This window comes from Mugil cephalus, chromosome 1, assembly GCF_022458985.1.
Source record: "Mugil cephalus isolate CIBA_MC_2020 chromosome 1, CIBA_Mcephalus_1.1, whole genome shotgun sequence".
Taxonomy (NCBI): Eukaryota; Metazoa; Chordata; class Actinopteri; order Mugiliformes; family Mugilidae; genus Mugil; species Mugil cephalus.
In genome coordinates, this window is record NC_061770.1 from 26,474,076 (window position 1) to 26,498,089 (window position 24,014).

Consider the following 24,014-nt stretch of genomic DNA (forward strand, 5'->3'; position numbering starts at 1 on the left):
ACTAATATGTCAAAACATTAGGAACACATGTTAAATAAAATAAAAATTCAACTATATGAAAACACAGATGAATCAACATCTCTCAGCTATTAGAAACTAAAGCTGAACACCTGAACCTTCATGGAGATTAGACTTGGAGCAGGACTGTTATATTAGAGTGTTTTCAGTACTGGACCTGTTGTAATAGGTACACTACAAATTAATTAATACTACTAGTATTTGGCTCAAAGTTGCAGCAGGAAGCAGTAATCACAGGGACTGATGGCGGCATGAATGCAAATCTGTGCACATGACAGAGACACCACAGTTAACACTGTTCATACACATTTATCCTGAAATGCTGGTATCCCAAAAAAACATCTACCACCAAAGTAAAAAACACGACGACACATGACAACACCACCCTCATTCATGACTATTTGTTCACGTCCATCCACAAAGACTCAACAGATCCAGGAAAAAGGCTGCAGCACCACTAGTTTACATCTTTACTGGACAACGGTGATGCTGCTTATGTTCAGGGAACAGGGCCAGTGAACATTCAGCTTGTCTTGAGATTCTTCTGTAGAAATGATACTGGAACAGGTAGGCTCAGACATGAGGAATAGTTTATTGAGTACAGCAGGTATACAGAAATATAAATCTGAGCTGCCTACACAAAACACAGATTTTTGCTTGAATATACAATGTATTTGTAAAAGTTTTTTCTCACCTGCCTTCATATGGACTTCAGGAACATCCCACTCTTAATCTGTACGGTTAAACATGACAGCTTCAACTCTTTCACTTCTAAACTCAGGTTTAGGAGTGTTTTAATGGGACTTTTTGACCATTCTACCAGAAGCTCATTGATGATGTTGGAGGATAAGGCCTGGTTCATCCCACAGATGTTTCCATAGGGTTCTCCTGGGACCCACCAAACCCAGACTGGTCTATCAGACTCTAGAGTCCAGTGGTGTTGCTTTCCACCACTGCATCCAATGCTTTCCATTGACTGGGCCATGGAAAGCCATTCCATGAAGCTCTCTGTCTACGCTCTGTTCTGGAGCTAATCTGAAGCTAAACATGAAGAAGCTAACATTAGCATAACAAACATAACGAGCATAATCAAACACATTATCTTCAGGTCTTTGCTCAGCTGCAAAGCTTCAACTTCCTTCAATGCTTCTTAGTTCCTCCGAGCATCTTTATTTTACTTAAGTTTAGAGACACAGTTTCATCACACACATCACACACACACATCACAGAGTTTTTTTTTTTTTAACATTAGCTGCCCAATAGTACTGTCTGAGACTAGTTAGTGCCACGTGTTTTTTTTAAATCCAATATCACCTTGTCATAATTGCGGACACATGGATTAGACCCTGCAATTAAATCAGAACACAAATGTTTCATTTGTATTTGCTGTGACCAGCAAGCAGCTAGAAGTTAACACACCTGACCAGAAGTAAATAAAAGGTCAGGTCAGCAGCTGCATTCATAGATTTTTAAAAGGGTGTTTAAAGGTGCATATTGATTTAAGGTCAGAAACTACTGGTATCAAATGGCCGTCTATTGTGTTAAAGCTTGTTGGTCTATCCATCCGCCTTGACCTCCTTTATATGCAGAGTTTTGCTGTGAATTAACATTAATCAGCATGTACAGTCTCACTTGTGCATTCACAATCATTTGAAAGAAAAGTAGCCTTATGCATGTATACTTGCATTCCTAAATATGACGTATAATACAGTATTATTCATTTAACTCAATATAATCAGAAATTACAGAAAACTAAGACAAAGGCAGAAAAAATGTCTTTCAAAAGAAAAAGGAGAAGCAAATCTATTATACAGTGAGACTTCCTAAAAACATTTACAGCTCATCAGTTTTGTAGTTCCTCTTCTTTGTTTCCTCCTCTTCTTTGTGGAAGACCTTTCCATCCGACTGCTTCCTCCAGTTCAGTTCGATGTCTCCATTCACTCCATGGTCCTTCAGCTTCTGTTTCATCTGAGAAACACACAAACAAGGTTTCTTTCATTTAAAATACTATAATATGTATAGTTTATAGGAGCAAATATCATGATATAAGATCAATATTCTATATCCTTTCCACTGGAAAGCCGTGACCATGAAATTCCCTTTATCTACTTTCTAGTAATAATTTAACATGTTTGTAATCATGAGCAGGAGTTTTTCATGGGACAGTGGCTCTGTGGTTAGCAATGATGGTTAGAGTCCAGAGTTTGCATGTTCTCCCTGTGTCTGTGTGGGTTTCCTCCCACCCTCAAAGACATGCTTGTTAGCCTAATTGTTGATTCTAAATTGGCCATAGGTGTTGGTGTGAGTGTGAATGGTTGTTAGTCTCTGTGTTAGCCCTGAGATAAACTGGAGACCTGTCCAAGGTGTACCCTGCCTCTTATCAAATGACAGCTGGGATGGGCTCCAGCAACCCCTGCAATCCTAGTGAGGATAAGTGTTATGGAAGATGAGATGAGTTTTTCCTTTGTGTGTGAATTTAAAGTAAACGCCAAAGTGGTTTTTGACAACAACAGCTGTAAGACCTAATCACTATAGCCACTGTCAGACTGACTGGGATCAGAAGGCTGAATTTGTGGTTTGAAGACTGGAATCATTTACCTCCTGCAGCATCTGCTCCATCACAGCTGGGTCATTCAGGTCCAGAGAGGAGTTTTTCACCAGTTTCACTTTCACCACACGCTTTGAAGGCAGAACTTTAAAGTGTGAAGAAAAATGGACATCACCGTGTTAGTTCAGCTTAGCATGGACCTCTACAGCATCAATGAGTAGCATCGGTCCCCCAAGACGAACCCACTGATCTCTACTGCACATCAACTTTCTGAACAGTTTTATCACTGTCATGGACGATACAGTTACTTTACAGACATGATTTTATTGATCATTTGTAATTTACTTACTGATAATTTAGCTAATCATAGCATTCTGACTTGGTTAATTAAAAAGATAATATCTGAACTGCTGTGTTTGAGCACAGGCACGCAGAGCTGTTAGCATAGGTTGTGTCTATCTTCAAAGTGAAACTAAATGCTTAACCTAAAGGCTAACTGAAGCATAGTTTACTACTGTAACAAATAAATGCAGTCTTCAAATCACAGGACCAGTCCTCCCATTTTCCAGACTTTCCAAAGTCTGCCAGTGCACAGGTCTGATTCCAGTTGTAGTTATCAGGCTCTTCATCTGACCAGTAGTTAAATTAGAAGTCACGTCCATCTGTCCACTTCCAGGTGTCTCTGAAGAGACCAATCCAGGCTTTCTCTCCATAAGGTACTTTTGCTGTCACCCACTGGTTCTCTGTCATGTTTCTCGCACTGGCCAGGTCAGGGTTAGCTCTGGGCCTCAGTCCATGTCATGGCATCGCTGATGAGGACAAAAGTCACAGTGGAACCTGAAAACAGACCAGTGTGAAATCAGAATCAGAATCAGCTTTATTGGCCAGGTATGGCCAATGTTCAGTTAGCATGGACATGACCAATGTTCAATGGTACAAGAAAACAAACAATTGAATAAGCATAAAATAAAAACATGAAACAAAATACAACATACTGTACAACATAAATATGACTTCATCTCATCTTCCATTCCGCTTAATCCTGCGCTAGGGTCGCGGGGACCATCCCAGCCAGCATCGGGCGAGAGGCGGGGCACACCCCGGACAAGTCGCCAGCCCATCGCAGGGGCGACACTGAGACATACACTGCACTCACACACACACCTAGCGTCAATTTAGAGTCACCAATTAGCCTAACGTGCATGTCTTTGGAAGTGGGAGGAAGCTGGAGTACCCGGGGAGAACCCATGCGAACACAGGGAGAACATGCAAACTCCACCCAGAGCTGGACTCGAACCCAGACCTAAATAAGACTTTTATAATAAAAATAGCATATACATCTATACATCTATACATAGTATATACAGTGAATTCTTTTTTATTTATTCTTTTTCAGAATCAAAATTAGCTTTATTGCTGCATATTATACAGCTTGACAACAACGAGCTGTTTGTTGGGGATGTAAAACATAACCAGCTGTAAAGTCTTTCTCACTTACTAAAGCCACAACTTTAATTATTATTTATGGATCTCCACCTTTTCGTTATTTCAGAAACCTGCACAAAGATCTAAATTCAGCCCTGATAAAATATTCAGGGTAATGCCACTACTCAGCTGTTTGAAGGAGTGAAAGAAAATCCTCTGGTAATGAAGGGAAATAAAGTCACATGTCATAATTTAGTCAATATGTAACTTAATACCACAGGGCTACTTTGAGTATATGAGTACAAATCATTTCATTAGTTAATTACTGTTTCTATTTCTATTTGATTTTGGTTATGTTTTGCCCTTTTAATTATGTCTAAGTGTTACCATTATTATTTAATTTCCATATTTTTTTAGACTTTTTCAGTTGTTGCTCTATTCCAATTAAATTTGAGGCTGAAGCTGAAATTAGGAAGAAGAGCGTGAAACAGAAACGAAGACCTCAGGGCAAGAACATGAAACTGGTTTAAAGTTATTTAAGGTTGTTCATTCACCTCTGACGTCAGAGCAGATTGCCTTTTCAGTTGTGGTACAATTTTCATCGTTCCATTTTCCATCACTCCGCATCTTTACACAGTGCTCACCACCACCAAAATTGTTTGGTTCTGGAGACGCCCAGTTCCTGAACTTGGTGTGATCATATCTGTAGAAATCTGTAGCCATTGATGTCATCGTACAACCCGATCCAGGCTCCCTGAAAACAACATTTGTTTTTATTTTATTATGTTTTTGGTATTTTGACTTTATCCCAACATTTATAGCTTCTCAAGACAATATTTGTTATTTGTAACACTTGTTTCTGAATTAGTCTGACTATCAACCACTTTATTAGAGTGTAATTTAACTGTTTTGGTCCAATTGTCAAGTTTCAATTTAAACACTGCCAAATTGTAAGTTGTAAGACATAGCCTTGACATAGCTTGGATTACAGCAGCGTGGCTCCTTAGTAAAAGAGAGGATTTAATTAGCGAAGCATGTATGATGCCTAATCCTACAACCAATCAGAGCAACAAAATGGGAGACATAAATGTCATGTCGCTTTTAACGCTTTGTTCTGTAAAATCATTTAGCAACAGATTTGATAGTTGACTCTAAACGTTTCACTTCTCCAACTGCAGACATTTAGTTGTAAACTTTCTCAAATAACATGTATGAGTACAATAACCCCAGACAGGAGATATAATCCCTCCATCATGTCCTGGGGCAACCCGACTTTTCCACTCTCTTCCCCTCACCCTCCTTACAGCCTCTCATCTTCCAGAGGAGGACAGTCTCTCACCTCCACCCCCACACCCCCTCTCCCACCTCCACCCCCATCTACTGTGATCATCGCTGCCGACGATGTTAGAAGACAGCTGGGGAAACTTCACTCTGGCAAGGCTGTGGGCCCTGATGGGATCAGCCCCAGGGTGCTCAAACCCTGTGCCCCCCAGCTCTGTGGAGTCCTTCAGCATGTCTTCAACATGAGCCTGAGTCTGCAGAGGGTCCCTGTGATGTGGAAGACGTCCTGCCTCGTTCCTGTGCCGAAGACGCTGCGACCTGGTGGCTGGAAGGACTACAGACCTCCCACATCATGAAGACCCTGGAGAGACTCATCTTGGAGCAACTCCGGCCCGTGGTCAAGCCACATCTGGACCCCCTCCAGTTCGACTACCAGCCCCAACTTGGAGTTAAGGATGTCATCATCTTCCTACTCAACCGTGCCTACGCACATCTGGACGAGACGGCGAGTACTGTGAGAGTCATGTTCTCTGACTTCTCCAGTGCTTTCAACACCGTCTGCCCGGCTCTTCTGGGTGAGAAGATGATGTTGATGCAGGTGTATCCCCCCTGGTGTCGTGGGTTGTGACTACCTGACTGGCAGACCACAGTATGTGCGCCTACAACGCTGTGTGTCAGACAGGCTGGTCAGCAACACTGGGCCCCCCAGGGGACTGTCCTCTGTCCCTTTCTCTTCACCCTCTACACCACAGACTTCAACCACTGCATGGAGACCTGTCATCTAAAGGACGTTTTCTGATGACTCTGCAGTGGTTGGATGCATCAGAGGGTGATGAGGTGGAGTACAGGGCTGTTGTGGACAACTTTGTCACATATTGTGAGGAGAACCATCTACAGCTCAATGTGACAAAGACGAAGGAACTGGTGGTGGACCTGAGGAGGACCAAGGTCCATCCAGGGGGTCAATGTGGACATTGTGGAGGATTATACTGATAAAAGACTGGACTGGGGAAAGAACACAGACGCCCTGTACAGGAAGGGCCAGAGTCACCTCTATTTTCTGAGGCAGTTGAGGTCTTTTAACATCTGCAGGACTACGCTCAGGATGTTCTATGAGTCTGTGGGGGCCAGTGCCATCTTCTATGGTGTTGTGTGCTGGGGCAGCAGGCTGAGGGTAGCGGACACCAACAGGTTGAACAGACTGATACGTAAGGCCAGTGACGTAGTGGGAGTGAAGCTGGACCCTCTGACAGTGGTGTCAGACAGGAGAATGCTTCACAAGGTGAAAGTCATCCTGGACAATGAGTCGAACCCACTCCCCGACGTGCTGGTCAGACACAGGAGTTCTTTCAGCACCAGACTGATTTCACCACCATGACCCACAGAGACGCAGGAAATCATTCCTGCCGGTGGACATTAGCCTGTACAACTCCTTACTCTGAGGGTGTAGAACCCATATTATTTATTTTATGTGCAATAATTCATTAATGTGCAATAATTCATGTTCACCTCATCTCTTAGGAACACTTCACTTATACTTGTACAAACTGTTGTATATACATCTCCTATATTATTTACATTTGCTTACTTATCCTTACTTATTCGAATTGCTCTTTGTTCTAAACACTGTTACACTTTAGGTTGGAGCTGCTGTAACGAAAAGTAATTTCCCCCTGGGATCAGCTCTCTCTTTACCATGACGGTTAAGTGCCCACATCACAGCTGATGCCACTCTGATCCATCCTACCCTAACTCCTGAACAAGATCCCGAGATATCCTCAAGTGGAGGACTTGAGGCAGGACCTCCTCCCTGACCTAGAGTGGGCCAGCCACCCTTTTCCAACTGAGAACCATGGCTACAAACTTGGAAGTGCTGATCTTCATCCCAGCCACTTCACATTTGGTTTGAAACCACCCCAGTAAGAGCTGGAAGTCGTAGCTTGATGAAGCTAGTAGGACCACATCATTTGCAGAGATGTGATCCACTGACCTCCGATCACCCTCCACCACAGTTGTGTCGAGAAATTGTTGCTAGAAATTGCTGATGACAAAGGGCAGTCCAGGTGGAGTCCGACCCTCACCGTGGACAAGTCCGGCTTACAGCCAGCTACATGGACCAAACTCTTGCTCCTTTGGTACAGGGACTGAATGGTCCATCCAGCCCATATTCCCGGAGCACAGTGTGGACAAGTTGCTGCCTGTCGCCCCTGAGGCACTGGATGGTTTGCCAGAACCTCTTTGGACTGACGGATAGACTTCTTCCATAGCCTCACCAAACTCCTCCCACACCTGAGTCTTTGCCTCAGTGACTGCCATCCAGTACTGGTCAGCTGCTCCTGGAGACCCACAGACCAACCATGCCCTGTAGGCCTCCTTCTTCAGCCTGACAGCTCACCTTTGGTGTCCACCAGTGTGTTCGGGGGCTACCGCCACAACCAGCACCAGCAAACTTGTGACTGCAACTCGTGACAGCCACCTCAACAATGGCAGAGCGGAACATGGCCCGTTCAAACTCAATGTCTCCTACCATCTCCAGGATGTAGTTGAAGCTCTGTCAGAGGTAGGAGTTGAAGACCATCTTGACAGGTTCTTCCACCAGGTGTTCCCAGCATACTCTCTCTATTCATGTGGGCCTACCAGGTCTGTGCAGCGCCTTCCCCTGCCATCTGATCCAACTCACCACCAGGTAGTGATCCTCTCTTCAAGTGAGAGTCCAGAAAATACAGTTGCAGGTTAGATGATTCGACTATAAAGTCAATCCTTGACCTACAACCTAGGCCATCACAGTGTCAAGCTCCGGCTCCTTCCCTGCCAGAGAGGTGATGGTCCATGTTCCAAGAGCCAGCTTCCATAACCCAGGATCAGACCGCCAAGGCCCCCACCTTGGTATGCTGCCCAATCCACACAGCACCGGACCGTTCCTGCTCCTCTGCAGGCGGTGTATTTGTATATTGTCATGTTCATCTAGTTTCAACTTTTTTAACTTTGTGTTAATTTTTTTCAGTCTGGGACCTGACAAAGGTGCGTTCACCGAAAAATCTGGATCCGTCATGAAGGTCGACCTAAACATGTAAGACTTATGCAAAAATTGTATTCGTGTAAACGCGACCTTAAGAAGGCTTAGATCAGTAGTGGTGCAAATGTCGGGAACTTGGGACTTCGAACAGAAACTGATTCGAAGAACGCAGGGCCCTGCCATGATCACAGATAGTTAAAATCTCTGACAAGTAGGAGGGAGCCAGGACTTTAATGGCATTAAAAACAAACAACAGAAGTTTAACATCAATTCTAAAATGAAATGGGAAGATAGTGGAGTGACGACAGCATAGGGGTTATGTGTTCACATCTAGCCGTGCTGATTAAAAATCAGGCAACTGCCTTCCGTACAAGATGAAGATGTGGAATTGAAGACTGGCTGAGGTCAACTTAAAAGACATTATAGTATTGAATTGATGAATGTGTGGATTGCCTTTTATCACGATTTTATCATGTTCTTAAATATTATTGTCTGACGTAGTGGAGTAAGAAGCACAATATCTCTAAAATGTGGTGAAGTAGAAGCAGACTTTTGATTAAAAATGGAAATTCTTACAAGTGAATTACATTTAAATGTGTCTGCTGGACTGTTTACTGTTTACCCCCAAACTAGTTTTAAACTAAAGAAAAGTAAGCTTACATGGCTGATGTTCATGTAGACCATTTTGCTTGTATCTGCCATGTTGTTCAGGACGGTCACGTTGTCCATGTCGTCTATAGAGGCCAGGTCAGTGTATTTATCTCTGCAGTAACTCAGAGCTTCAGTCCAGTTCTTCATTTCATAAACAAAGTGGTAACGACGTTTAGCTTTAGAGGAGACAGCACACAGCCCTGCAGCCACAGACAAGAATACAGATTAGACCTGGAATAAAAATATCATTCAGCTCTATAATGTCTTGTTTTGGTGGTGATACAACTTCAAATATCAACCATGAACATAACTTACTAAGACAATTTCCATTAGATACTGACTACAAATGGCAACAAAGGGGAAAACTGCACAAGTGAAAGGACGCCACAATTTATACATTTCAAGAATGACAAATGAATCAATAACTTGTATAAAATACCTGCCTGAGGCAGCTATGATGTAAAGAAGAAAATTCTTCATCCTTCTCTGTTCGTTTTCTTCAGTTTGTCCCTAAACAACAAACGACTTAAACTGGACTCATATTCTATCTCTCCTGGTTGTCAGACGCTCAGAGAGATTCAGAACCACATCAGCTCATTTTCATGTACTATTCAAATAGTTGTTGCACTTTTACGAGAACAAAATTTAACATTTAACACAACAGATGTCGGCCAAAGTTCTGAACGAGGGCAAGAGCAAAAATAAAGAATGTATGTAAATACACAAATAAAATACACAAGAGTGAAATATGCACAATTAAAATAGGATACAGAATAACAATACAAGACAAAAGTTTAATCAGTAGACTACACAATGGACAGAGACCAAGTGGTCGAGAATGAAACGGTTCAACATGAGTTAAAAGCCAAAGAGTAAAAATGTGTTTTTAATAATGACTTAAAGATCACAAAGGTCTGGGCGGATCTGATGTTCTGTGATAAACTGTTCCATAATTTCGGAGTAACCACCGCAAAGACACTCCCCTTTAGTTTTGAGCCTGGAGTTTGGGACTTTTAGGAGAAGAACTTCAGTGGAAGACCTCAGAGTTTTAGCTGGAGGGAGAAGACAGATTAATTTAGCTGGATACTGAGGGTCAGACCGTTAAAGAGCCGGTGCAGAGAGGCCAGAACCAGTGTGATGTGGTCAGGGTTTTTTTGTGGAAGTTAGAAATTTACTCTTGTCTGTGGAGGTTCTCAGTCCGCCAGGTCATGGTTTATATCCAAAAAGAGTTGGAAAAAAAAAAAAAGGCAACTGGACTTGTAGAGTGTAAATGAGAAGATTTCATCTCAGTAGCTTCTTCAGTTCTAGGGTGAAGTTCTGGTAGGAAGCTAAGGTTTAAATAGGAAAGTCTGTGGGTAAAACCAGGGACAGACAGGCGACAAGGCAATGTTGGTAAATGCCACAACTTTGGCAAATTTGAGAAATCAATAAATAAAGTGGAGGTGATGGTCATACTGACCCAGTCACATTGTTAAACACCAACAACTTTCACTTTACTTTTGGCAAAATAAATAAATAAAATAAAATAAAATAAAAAAAAAAAAACGTCAGACCAAGAGTTTGTTTCTTCTTCTTTGTCAGTTTTATTGGTGGTTGACTTTCTGGTGCTTTACCGCCATCACCTGGTATGTAGAGTGTGGTTAAGGATTACTGTGACTCAAAAAAAAATAAATAAATAAATAAAATAAACAACGACAACAAATAAACAAAAACAATATAATGAACAAAAAAAACTAATCTTTTCAATCAATTTCGAAACTCTTAGAAAACAGAAGATGAATCTATAGCACTGACTTCCTGAGTTCCGCCTCCTCTCCACCTCCACCTCCTTTTTTTTTTTTTTTTTTTTTTTTTTTTACAGATGAACCAGATTAATCTCCCTGGACTTTATGTAGAATAACTTCCTCAGTGTTGTTTGCTTAAAATATGAGTTTTTTTTAATTAGATGCGTAGTCCATTCTTTCCTTTCCACTGGTTAACAGGCATGTAATGCAGCTTTCTGTCACCAGAGGTCGACACTGCTCTGCTGGTTCCTCCAGGTCCGGAGCTGAAACACAGAAATTAAATAACTCTGAAGCTCTGGATGATGAAGATAAACGTAGCATGTAGCATTTGAGCTAACAGATCACAGGCTGCTTGTTGAATTAGTTTCATCCACGTGTTAAACAGAGACAGCGTTAGCAGTAAGAGGAGGAAAAAGAGGAGGAGGAGGAGGAGGAGAAGGAGGAGGAGGAGGAGGACGTAGATGCTGTGTATTTAAAAAGAGATTATTTATGGACAGAAATAAAAGTTGTAATACACAAAACACATGTCATTTCGCTCACAGACATTTATGAAACTAGATGAACATGACAATATACAAATACACTTATCAGTCACAACATTATGACCACTGACAGGAGACGTAAATTTACCTTGATATATTGGGAACAATGGAAAGCTTTTAGACCACCTAGATCAGACCAGTTCCTCCTCCAGCACATAGCAATGACACTTCTTGATGGCAGCAGGATGCAGCCTGACACAGACACACACACAAACACTTTAGGACCAACTCACCTCACAAGGTGTTGACCTGGCTTCCAACTTAGATCAAACTGATCAAGTACCTGTGGAGGTACCCCCCCCCACACACACACACACCCCACCCACTAACAACACTCAGCACCTTCAGGATAACCCCAGAGAATATTGGGAGGGTGGTCGTAATGTTGTGGCTGGTTGTTGTGGCTGGTTCAGTCTTTCAGGAGGAACCATCGCGGCGTCGTGCACAGCTCTATATAAGGCTGTCAGTCTGTCCACTGGAAAGACAAGGAGGCCAGCACGGGTCAGTGGACACACACACACACACACACACACACACACACACCTTATATGGGAGAGAAAGTCTGTGGAAAATGTTGGTGTGAAACAACGGAGCGTGAAATTCCTCCTATCTCTTAAATCCTTTATGAACCTCCGGAGGCCGGTGGTTGTGTTTGGTTTGGAGGCTGCAGCTCAGAGACGTCAGAAATAAAAACACATTAAAAAACAATAACTTATCAGCCCACGTCCACGGACGCATCAGACTTCAGGACCTTGAAATATTCTGCAGAGCAACGTCTTAAATGAGATGCTCAGCTCCTTTAAAGTGAAGCTAAATAGGTCATAAGCTCCACCCCCTTCATGATAGTGGGCGGGACTTGGGCCGAAAATACACTCAAATAATAATCCAGCCTGAAATGTTTCACTCTCGCAGATTTTTTTTTTCTTTTTTGCAGCAGAAGGTTTTTCTAGAGTCTGGAAACTGTTTCTGCTCCAGAAAAATTTCAAATTTGAATTGACATGAAAATAATGGGGGAAAAAGTTCTTGTATTTTCCCCCAGTGGATGAATAAGTGTTTTTCTATTTTTTCTATTCTAAGATAACTTGTGCTAACATGTCTTTTATTCTCTCTTTTTCAGTAAACATACATATGATTCTGACTGTTTTTTCCCCTATTTTTTATGCCTTATTCATGTTTTTTGTCTGTTTTTGTCTCATCTCGTCTGTTCTTGTCTCGTTGTGTTGTCTTGCATGTTGTGTTTTTCTTGTCTATAGTTAAAGGACAGTAACTATGGACAGTTAAACCCTTTTAAAGGTTTTTCATCGTCCAATAATAAAAGAATAAAAGCGTCTCTTTCGTTTTCTCTCCTACTAACCTCTTCTGTAAGCTGCATCGCTGTATTTTGCTACGTGTTGTGGGTCTGAGACCTCCAGAGGAGACTGTGGCTTGTTTTCAGCTTTTAGAGCTTCTCCTTATTTAGACAGCTGTCTTCTTCTAAATCCGTCCGGCCAGCCGGCCCCGACACTTCAAAAGGACTGAAATCTGGAGAAGAGACGAGCGAATACATGGAGCAAGACGACTCTTCTAAGTACCTGGGTGTTCACCTCAGCAACAACAACAACAGGGACTGGACTCACCACACTGAGGCGCTCTACAAGGCTGTACCTGCTGAGGAGACTGAGGTCTACTGGAGAGAAGGGGGCACTCCTGAAGGTCTCTCTGGTCCAGGAAGTAGTCTTCTCCATGGTGAACACTGGTCCAGGTCTCTCTGGTCCAGGAAGTAGTCTCCTCCATGGTGAACACTGGTCCAGGAAGTAGTCTCCTACCGTGGTGAACACTGGTACCAGAGTCGTGTCCGTGCTCCGTCCAGATAGAACAGAAAATACTTCAAATCATTGACTGATGGAAACAACTCCAAAAACGTTTTTGTGTTATTCTTTTTAAATTAAACACCTCACTAATGAAAGTGATCCTTTGGGCTAATACCTCCTGCTCAAATCCAGACATTAAAATTGAAAATCAAATCAGCTCTTGTTTATTTTAGTTTTATTTTAGAGTTCGACAATAAACTTGAAACGAGGACCTCCAGGTCAGATTTCACTTCTCTTTAGAATAATAACCCAGATTAAAAAACAGAAAGTTTACCAGATTGATTCTCTGAATGTTGCAACGTCTGGTTTAAAGCTTCCAACCTCTTTAATAACCAGTATGTGTTGGTTCCACCTGTCCTCCCCATTCACAGATTTATAATATGCATGTGTGTGTGTGTGTGTGTGTGTGTGTGGTATCCATGGTGACGACGGCCATTCAGATGTTGGCTGGTTACCGTGGTGACGGAGGAGCTCAGCCCAGGAACGCGTTTATTCCATGTGAAGCCAAAAAACCTCCAGCGGGGCGGAGGTGGACGAGGCGTCCATTAGGAGACAGAGAGGACGAGGAGCTGGAGTCAGAGTATGAGGCCGGTCTGAGAGAGGATTTCATTCTCAGTTCAGAGTGAAACAGGAAGTCAGGTTTAGAGTCAGAGGCTCAGTAAAGCTACAAGCTAGAACCAGAGTCTGGATTTCACGATGATCCAGGTTATAGTCTGTATCGACAGTCCTCCAACCAATCAGAGACATTTAGTGAGGTTGTTACAAACTTATTTGAATTTTTCTCTCGTGTGGTGTCCGATTACTATTCTGAGATTGGTCAGAAGTTGGAAGTGGGTGTGGCTAATGCACAATGCTTAGCTAGCAGTGACAGCCAACGCCTGAACTAGAACTTGGTGCATGGAGGAAGAAACGTTTTCCAGCTTTTAAAGTGGAGAATTACCTGTTTGGTGGTTGCTATCGCTAAACTTCAGACGTTATTTTTCTCCACTGAATCACATGAAATAGAGTTTCTTGTCCCGACAGCCCCCAACACCACATTAAGCCCTGCCCTCAGATGATCTGATTGGTCTGTAACCAGACTATAGCCAGTGGGTTTTTAATATTTTTCAGTTCTGAGAGACTAGTGGGAAGTTGAGGTTTAAACAGGAAAAAACTCTTTGGGTAAAACCCACCAGAAACTTGCTTGACCAGAAACTGGGGTCACTATTTCCATAATGACTGTGTGTCTGGGCTACTTACCCCATGAATGGAGCTCTAACAAAGCTGGTGTTTAAACTTGTTGGGGACAGAAGTCAAAACTGAATTATAAATAGATGGGTTGACCTCGAACCTATCCGACTGTCTTCTGCCTCATTAACTTGTATTTAGTAAACTCCCCCTCACACACATGCACATCTCTTGGTATTTGTTGTGGACAGATTGGTTGTATTCGTCTTTTCTTTGGCTGCTGTCCAGAGCGCCCAGTCTGGGTCTACTTGTCCTTTCAGATGAAGCCCCGTTGTGCTGCTTTGTATCTTGTTCTAATGTTGATTTGAATTTCTCTCCCAATCAATCAGGCTACATTGTTATGTTTCTGTCTTTAAGGTCTTAAGTTCGGCCTTCAGACTTTCCTTTTTGTTCACAGTCTCAGGTGAAAGTCCTGCTGCCGCTGGGGGACTTCCTATGATGAACTTCTCAGACATCACCAGGAGGAATCATCATGTTTGATTTATGCTACGTTTCTCATCCTCCTTGGCCTCCTTGGCCTCCTTGGCCTCCTTGGTCTCCTTTGACTCCTTGGCCTCCTTGGCCTCCTTGGTCTCCTTGGCCACTGTCTCCTCTTGGTATCGAGTGAACAGAGGAAATGTCTTGGACTCTCCTGCCTCACACCGAGTCAGAGTCCTCCTGTAGATTCAGACTGTTTCCTGGGAGCAAACGTCTCTGACTCAGACTGAAAGTGAAAGTTCTGGTCGATGTTTGATCTTTTGTCGGTGCGGATGCTGCAGACAGATCCTTGAGCTTCTTCTTCTTCTTCTTCTTCTTCTTCTGCTGCTGCTGGTGTGATGGTGTGATGGTGTTTACTGGGGCGTCCTGCCGCCTGTTGCTTTAACAGCTCAAACAGGAAGTCCAGTCAGCATGACTCCACACATTCAGAGTAAAAAAAGGAAAAGAAAAAACTACTTCACTGTCTTTCTGTCGTGGTACGGAAAGCTGTGGTTTACCACGAGGAACCACAAACTTCTTCTTCTGAGTTCAGTCACACACCGGTTCTCACTGGGGAGAACGTGTCAGCTGATTGTGTTTCAGGATGTGTCCAGATGTGACTTCTAAATGTTATACAGTGAAAATAAACACAACTATTGTCTGTAAATCATATTATTTGATCTGTCGCATCAAAAACATGTTTTACTACATTATATCTTCACTTGACAATAACAAAGTGTGTTAAAGGCGACTCTCTCATCTGCCACCAGGTCGACTCCATGTGACCAACAAACACCAAATAAAACTAAACCATGACAACATCTGACCAGTCGACCTCCATCCAAGGAACTCCACCAACCTTCAGGACGAGAGGTAAAACTAAATGCTACCAGTGGACTATAAAAGAGAAAGAAAGAAGGAAGGAAAAGATGATGATCCATCTCAGAACTGAAGTGGTTCATTGCCACTCTAGGCTGGTCCAGGGTGGGTGGTTTGGGATAAAGAGACTCCTCCTGCTTTGAATCCTGGTTCATCAGGATGAGGTCCCTGATTATTTATTGATGTATTTCTATTAGCTGCTACATTCTTTGCATGAATGAGGCCTCCTCTTCAAGCTGGTTTGGTTTCCCCTTAGGAACAGTCTCAGTTTTGGGTTCAGTCTCTGATACTGAGAACTAGACTGTGATAGTAGCTAAGATAGAAAGGATTTCTTTGGTTCTAAAGCCCCCCAAAGCCCCAAGTCTAGTTTCACCACTTCATCTATAACTTTTTCTGTTTTGACTTTTTTCTCAAAGTGCATGATGGAATGGGAGGCCCTGATACTCTAGGACCCTCACTGACTGAATATGTGTTGTTACATCATTTTAAAAATAGAAACTAAGTGTAGAAATGGAAGAAAAAGAGTCCGCCGTGGTTTGGTTTTGCTTCTTTTTGTTCTTGTCCTTCTTTATTTACCCTTCAAGGTTGAGTGTAACAAGAGGTGATGTCCATGTTTGTCTCCTTCTTCTTCTTCACTGCTAAGTCCTGAATAAAATATTTGAAAGAACATGTCCTACAGGTTCTGGCAGATATTAAACGACCTCCTCCTCTGACCTCTTTTTTCTGTCCACATGTTTTTCAGGATCCTCTTGCCGGCCTCATGATTCTGGTGTCCCGCTCACACAGCTCATCAAAACTAGCCTGGGGGGGAAACAGCTAGCTCAGGTTCAACCTGTTGTTGTCAAAGAAACTGAAAAGTTTATCGGAAACCATGTTTTTAGCACCAACAGCTGCGATGAGGATGCTCTGCGCCCTGAGCTAGTGGCTCTAGGCTTTAAACTAAAATATCCTGAGAAGAGAGTGTATGTTTTCTTCTACCACTCCGTCAGTAACCATCTGAGAGAACTTCACCTTAAAATTATTGGGTACAGGCCGTAATCCCAGATAAAATCGACATTAATACCATAAATGAGAGTTTACAACATGTACTATTTGCAGTTTTTAATGTTCAGTGTCATAGTTTGTTGTTGATTTGAGCTCTTTCCTGTGTTGTTGAGTGATGTGGGACAGATAAAGTGTAAAGTGTAAAGTCTTCTCGGTCTGAACCACCTCTACACGCTCCCCGTTGATGGTTACTCTCTGCAGGTGGCGCCTCCGGAGCTGTTCTCTCTCTTTACACTATAAGACTGAGCTGTTCTCCAGAGTCTGGTTCTCGCTGAAGCCTGAAACCAGAAACGTTCAGTTAAAGGAGCTCACAGCACAGACTCAGATACCAACGAATGGTTGGTTTTGTGGAATAAATTGTCTGATATGTGCGTTTCCTGTGTGCGGTTGGCTTCTCTTTGTCAACTTTCAGGATGTTTTGAGTCATTTTTATGCAGAAGTGTCGACAGCGTCTTAATATTTAGTCAATATAAGGAAGTGTGTGCATTACAGTGAAGAGAGTATATGTAGCATGCTGATAATGAGCAGGAGCGTCAACGTTGTTGTAACTAGAGCGCGGGTGTCAAACATACGGCCTGTGGGCCAAAAAAGGGTCGAATGTGGAAAAATGAATTTGCAAAGTGTGAAAATGATTTAGAAGGCTGCAAATTTATAAATGAAAAGAACTTTAATTTACCCACTGTTTTATTCAGAGAAGTCAACACTGAGACCGGGACCAAACAACAGACGTGAGCCCAAAATGCACTTATTTTTCTCTTTAAAAAAATCACTTTTTTTAAAAGGTTAGTTTGTTAAACGTGAACTTTCTCCTAATTTAGTTCTTCTTCTTTGCACCAGAACAAAAGAAAAAAGTCTGGAGTTGTCGTTACTTGCAGGTTATTGGGCTGAAACTGAAATGAGTCTGATCTCCCTGAACTAGAGCAGTGACACATGCGTGTGTGTGTGTGTGTGTGTGTGTGTGTGTGTGTGTTGAGTCAATGGAAGTCAATGGGAGGTCCCCACAAGGATAGGAACAGCAGTGTGTGCGGGCTCAGGCAGTTTCTTTCTCTTTTTTTCAGACTCTTATCGACACCTCCACTCACTTCCTGGTTTTAAATACCGGAGCGTTCACACACACAGCTCCGGGGCTCAGATGGAGGGAGGGGACAGCAGCTCTTCACCTGCAGGACAACGCACTCTGACAGACCCGGACCCGGAGCCGAACCCGGACCCGGACCCGGAGCCCCGCTCAGCTGCTCCCTCAGCGACCCCTCTTTGAATCCCGCTCCTGGACCAGCTGCGGTTCGCTGTCATGCACAACCCGGCAGTGAGTCCGTGAATGCGCCTCTCTGGACCTCAGCTGCTGCTGCATCGGGACTGAACTTTTCTTTCTTTTTAGTTTTAGTTCTTTTTGTTTTTTAGTTTCTTTTCCACAGAGAAAGTTTGTGCGCGTGGATCAGCTGCAGGATGTCGGACTCAGCCTCCAGTTTCCTCCACATCGGGGACATCGTGTCTCTTTACGCGGAGGGCTCCGTGAACGGCTTCATCAGCACCCTGGGGTGAGTTCAGTCTGAGCCCGAGACCCGAGACCCGAGACCAGAGACCTGAGACCCGATCCCTCAGCTTTAAACCAGACTCACTTAGTAAAGGGGCATTAGAGCTGAGTGGTAATAATAATAATAATAATAATAATAATAATAATAATAATAATAATGCAGCTCAGTAAAGTTTCAGGAGCAGCGTGAACTCCTCGGATATTTACCAGTTTACAGTTGAGTTTAGTTTGTGTAAAGGAGCCCAGGCTGGTGGAGTGGATTCAGGTCAGGCCACATTCTCAGCTCAGTCACATCCTGGTTTCCTTCTTTTTCTTCTTCTTTTTCTTGGTCTGCAGAGTTTTAATGTTGCTGCTGCAGGAACAGATGTGTAATTATAGTGAAAGGATGAATTAAATGAGTGAATGAAGTCCAGCTGAGCTCATGTGTCTGGTGGATTTCTTCCATCTTGGATGCACCAAAGCCAAACCAACTTCAATGAGAAGTTAGTTTTATTTATTGATTTTTTTCAACATGTAGAATCAGACCTGGAAAATTCTTTTGGTAAAATCCCCCCAAAAATGCTGAAACAAGGAAAATTGGGTCATGTAGAGTTTCTTAAAGACGTTTGATCCAAGTCTTCAGTCGTCAGAGTCGTGGTGGATTCAGACTTCAGGAGCTAGACTAGACCGGACTAGAGGCCTTTTAGCCTGAATCCCTGAGGGTGTGAAGTTTATCTGGAGTCTCTTATGTTCTACTGGACCAGTCACCAGAGTTGGTTTAAATGTCTGCAGTAGGTGAAATAATATGTTCGGAGTTTGACAGAGAAATGACTCTAAAGGAGGAACAGTTATCACCGAGCTGGGCTTCCATTCCAGCTTTCCTCAGAATAAAAGTGATATTTCTGAAGTTTCTGTTGAAAGGTGTTTTAACTCTGGTAAAGTCTCGTCTGGCGATTTCCCACAATTCTCTTAAATTCTCGTCACTTTGAGGAAGATGGACTTCACATGAACTGGTCACATGACCCCCGGATCGATAAACTTTCATATCGACCGTCTGAAAAACCACCTCCTGAGAGCGTAGAGATGTTTTAACTTTTTTAACTTTAGGTTTTTATAAATGTAGCTGTGTCCATTACCAGTTTTTATCGCAATATTAAGATTTTGCTCATTTCTAGCGGGAATGCTAACACAGCTAGCGTTGCTCAGACTCTCTACGCACCTTAAAGAGTCACTCTTCCAAACTGTCTTGTTTTTAGAAAAATGTCCACAGTGTCCAAAGGGGACAAAGAGAACAGAAGGTTCTCAGAATGACTCTTATAACAAGAGGGAGGAGGGTGGGGTGGATGGACGGGTCAAAACAAGACCGATGCATTTATCTGTATCTAAATGTGAGTGATACCACAGAGGAGTCAGACTGAGACAGGTTAACTTCTACACGGAGCCTTAACCACTGGTTCTTACGTACGATTGATTGGTATGGATCGGTCTATTTCCTGGACCATTTTATTATTATTTTTTTTTTAATTATACTCTCCAGTGAACGTCTGCTAAAAAAAACACCAAGAGGAAAAGTTTTTCTTTGATACTCAGCAGAGAGGTCAGGAATTTGAAGATGTGAAGGATACACACACACACACACACACACACACACACACACACACACACACAGATACACACACACACACACACACACACACACTGGCAGCTCTGTCTGATTGTATGGCAGGAAAAGGAAGTGGTACAGAGTATGTCCAAGAGAGATTTCCACTGCCAGCACGTGTGTGTGTGTGTGTGTGTGTGTGTGTGTGTGTGTGTGTGTGTGTGTGTGTGTGTATTAGTGTGTACAAACTGTGTGAGGACGTCGTCTCTGGTTCAAACCTTTGAGGGTTCAGACCTGGATTTAGAGTTCAGGTGTGAATCTGGTTTGTGTTCAGGTTCCAGGTCCTGGTGACAGGTCATGTCCTCGCAAGAATACATAGACTGTGTGTGTGTGTGTGTGTGTGTGTGTGTGTGTGTGTCTTGACCTTCTGCAGCTTCACTTTCTCTGGTGTGAACACACAAACAATGGATTTTGACCTGGTGACGCCCGTGTTGTGAAGTTTGGTTTAAATGTTAAAGTAGAAGATGAAGCTTCTGACTTTTCATGTAGGACCAAGATTTCTCTTCATTTTCAGCTGTAGCAGATTAGCTCGTTAGCTTCATGTTCTGCTAACACACATGTTATAACAATTAGTGAGCTTTTAAATATTTATTTTCAATCAAAAAATTCATGAAAACAAATTGATTTCTCTTATCATATGACGTCATAAATGGAATCATTTCAAAGTCAGGGGTAAATTAATTGAACATAAAAAAAAACATTTAAAAATGCCTTCAACTCTCATTTTCAACCAACATTTGTACTCGGTTGAAGTCAGAATTTCCAACTGTAACGCCCCCGAAGTTGGGTTTTTACTCAGAAAGTCGTATGAATCCTCACTACGTCAGAGTTCAGTTTCCAAGATGGCCGCCCCGTGTGTAAACAGTAATTAGAAGCTAATGTATTAATCCGTTTATTATCACTTCTGATTATTTTTTTTTGCATTAAATCAGTTGTACAGCCACGATTTTTCCACATACATACGTTTAAATGCTGTTATAGTATAGTTGAAGTTTTTCATGTTTATATGGGAACTACAAGAACATGTCATGCTAACAACGGCTAAAAACAACAGCCTCGTAAAACCAAATTAGAGCCAAACATCCTCATGGCAAACTGGGATTAATATTCTTTTTTTTTCCAGCAATTAAAACCTTTGAATATTTTTAATAAATTTCTGCCTCGTGTGATTTCATCACTGGAAATAATTCTAGTAAAAAAAACTCCTGAGTTGCTTTAACATTATAATAATATTAGTTGATATCAATTGAAAACTTGTAAATATTGAGCACAAAGAGCTTCCACCAAGTTCTATTCAGACAAGCCAAGAGCTTTGGTGGAGGCGGCCATCTTGTTTTCCGATGTAAATGGAACGTGGCGTTAGCTGAAGACCTCAAACGTTCCCCGTTAAATCTCCTGGGCCAATCAGGTAATTTCAGGGCGGGCCTTAATGTGGTGACGGACAGGACAGCCACAGTAGTCGCACACGCCATCTGACAAAACGTGAAGTTGAATTAGTTAGCAATTAAAAACACAAAATTGTCGCTCTGGTCGTCGCTCACGGTGTTGCATCTAAAACCCGCCCCCCATGTTCCTCCTCTATGAAAACACAGGTGACACCTTCAGCTACGCATCAGTTGATGGAGCTTGACTCATAAATTTCAGGTCACTGAAGACGCCGCTACTTGCTAAAGTTGACATGGTAAATGCTCTGTTGCGCATTAGCCTATGCTAGCATCTTAGTGAGTCATGAGAAGTGTAAATAATCGTGCACTCAGCACCCACTTGATCAAACAAAGCCCCAGCCCCACCCCACCTCAAGCTCCTGCAGGCAGACGGAACAATGTGACCAAAAGTATGTGGACGCCCTAACTTTATGGCCACAGCAAGTTCTTAAAATAATTTTTTTTGAGCCCGAAGCTCCAAAGTTCATTTGACTTTATCCACTGTTGGCTCAAGTTAAAAAAAAAAAAAAAGAAAAAAGAAAAATGACCCAGAGTCCCTGCAGTCTGAATGATGAACACAATATAATGTATACACAATATTGACAAGACTTCTGAACAATAATTTATGATACAAATGAAATGAAAAAAAAAGGATCTAAAATCAATAAATCCCAAAAAACTGAGTGGAGCTGAACGCTGACGACTGAACGATGTGATCCACCTAGCGCTGGTTTCTCAGGCTGATGGTTGAACGTGTGGTGATTTCTCAGCTTTTGTTTTCATATTGACACATTTGCATAGGGGTTAGCTACCAGAGAGAGAGTCAACCTGCTGATTTCCCTATAGGCAAATGCTGCAGCATCAAGGAACTAGACCAGATTGGTTCTTTCTGAATAACCTCTCGGTCCTGTGATTGTGTTACTATACCATGTCATCATGAGGGTTAGGGTTTGGTTATTGGATTCAAACAAACCTTTTATGTCAGATTTATGTAACCTTGTGAACTGATTCAAGGTCAGTGGGTAGTCATAGTGTAGCACGACTCAGCTCTTATCAGAATGAGACTCTGGTAAGGTCTGGATTTCATTACGTTTCAAACTGTAAATGAAGACGGATCAGCTCCAGTGAAGGCAAAGCTAGTAGAGCTCCCCCTGGTGTCTGGCTTCAATATAGGTCATAAGCGCCACCTCGTCCATGTTAGTGGACTACGACTGAAATAAAACACTAAAATACACGTCAAATTGTTTATTTTAAGGATGGTCTCTGTCATTTCAGGTAGTTAATATCATTTTGATGTGTGTTACATTGGTTTGTAAAAGTTTTGTTTTAGTTATTTGACGAATGAAGCAGCTATACTAATGCAGATGGTTGATTCTACACCAGGTAGATTTGTTGCAGTCGGGCTTTGTTTGAGTCTAAAACACAAAGAGATGAATAATTAAAGTTAATATTTGCGTTCTAAAAGTCTATTTTGTCTATGTTGGTGCTAAAAGGTTAGCATCTGCGGTTATATAGGACGACTGAGGACAGATGGAAGTGACTTTGTTCTTTATTATTTAGCACGTTTTTACACGTGAGAATGTGACTCAGTGACTTTAAATCCATCTCAAGCTGCGGTCTTGACGCGCAAGAGAACGTTTGACAAATCAGTTTCATTAAGTCAACGTTTCAACTTGTTTTAAAAAAAAAATAGATTTGGTTTCAGCCTCAGAAACGAGTAAAACAACAAAGAAGTTGTCGTAGGAACATGGAGGATATGTGCTTAAAGGCTTAAAGATGGAAAACACCTGATTCTAATACAAACGTATTCAAATGGAGCTGGACCTGGTCCATGGAAGCAGGTGGGACTCGTTTAGTTGAGGTCTATGGTTTTTGGTCTTTGTGGATTTGGTTTGTTGTGATACCACGAGTGACCACAGGGACAAATTATATCACTAGCCAGTTCATTAGGTACACCAGTGGAGTCATTCGCATCTGAATAATGTTGAGTTGCTGTAGAACCAGCGTCAGAAAGGTGCTGATTCACCTGGATGACCATGATGGAAGATGGAGTTTAAACGGACTGGGAGACATGATGCATATTTTAGAACAAGCTACAAGTCAGTAGTTCTACCAAGTGCACCTGAATCTACATCTCTCTGAGTTACTAGAGGCTAAAACTGAACCACCAGAACCTTCATTGAGACCAGATTTAGAGCTGGACTGGTTTCACTGGTGTACCTAATGAAATGGCCAGTGGCATTGTCACTGTGTTGTCTGGCCTCAGGTGATTGACGCTAACAGACAAAGAGTCAGCTGATGAAGTGAAAGACAGACACAGCTGGACACAGAGGACAAGTAAAAAAGACAAGAAAGGACGGAGATTTAGGAACGTTTTCTGGAGATTTATTGCCAAGAAAAGATTAAAAAATTAAAATAAGTGAAAAAGACTGGACGAGAGGAAACAATAGATGTTTGTGAGGACCAGTCAAGTCCGGAAAGAGAAAGAAAAGAGTAATAATGTGTTCACAAACTGAAGACGTAACATGAAATAGGTCCATCTGCTCTAAAGTGAACTATAGACATTAGCATGTCGGGCTAACTAGATTCTCGCCTTACAGACACCGGATCAAATTAGATAAAGTTAATGAAGTTAATATTAAAATGTTGAACTAGCTTCTCACATTAGCCGCTCTTTCCTGATCCGATTAGATTTT

At 42.3% G+C, this 24,014-nt stretch overlaps 1 protein-coding gene and 1 long non-coding RNA gene across 4 annotated transcripts in view; one reads left to right on the forward strand and one right to left on the reverse strand.

Moving 5' to 3' along the window:
• Nucleotides 1–10,879: 10,879 nt before the first annotated feature.
• LOC125010472 lies at nt 10,880–13,432 on the reverse strand. Of its 2 annotated transcripts, none has more exons than XR_007113081.1 (3): nt 12,910–13,432; nt 11,354–11,457; nt 10,880–10,986 (listed from the first exon to the last, which is right to left on the reverse strand). It is a non-coding gene; the product is annotated as an uncharacterized LOC125010472 (long non-coding RNA). The 2 variants fall into 2 exon arrangements; XR_007113080.1 differs by lacking the exon at nt 12,910–13,432 and adding an exon at nt 11,608–12,219.
• A 1,707-nt stretch (nt 13,433–15,139) lies between these two features.
• Nucleotides 15,140–24,014, forward strand: part of itpr3 (inositol 1,4,5-trisphosphate receptor, type 3) — a 49,877-nt gene continuing 41,002 nt past the window's right edge. Inside the window, exons 1-2 of one of the 2 annotated variants that reach the window (XM_047585510.1) lie at nt 15,140–15,152; nt 18,061–18,259. In XM_047585510.1, the coding sequence (XP_047441466.1) occupies nt 18,168–18,259 (92 nt within the window). In that variant the 5' untranslated portion in view covers nt 15,140–15,152; nt 18,061–18,167. Of the gene's footprint in view, nt 15,153–17,820; nt 18,260–24,014 lie in introns of those variants that run through there. The other variant, XM_047585519.1, reaches the window with a different exon arrangement.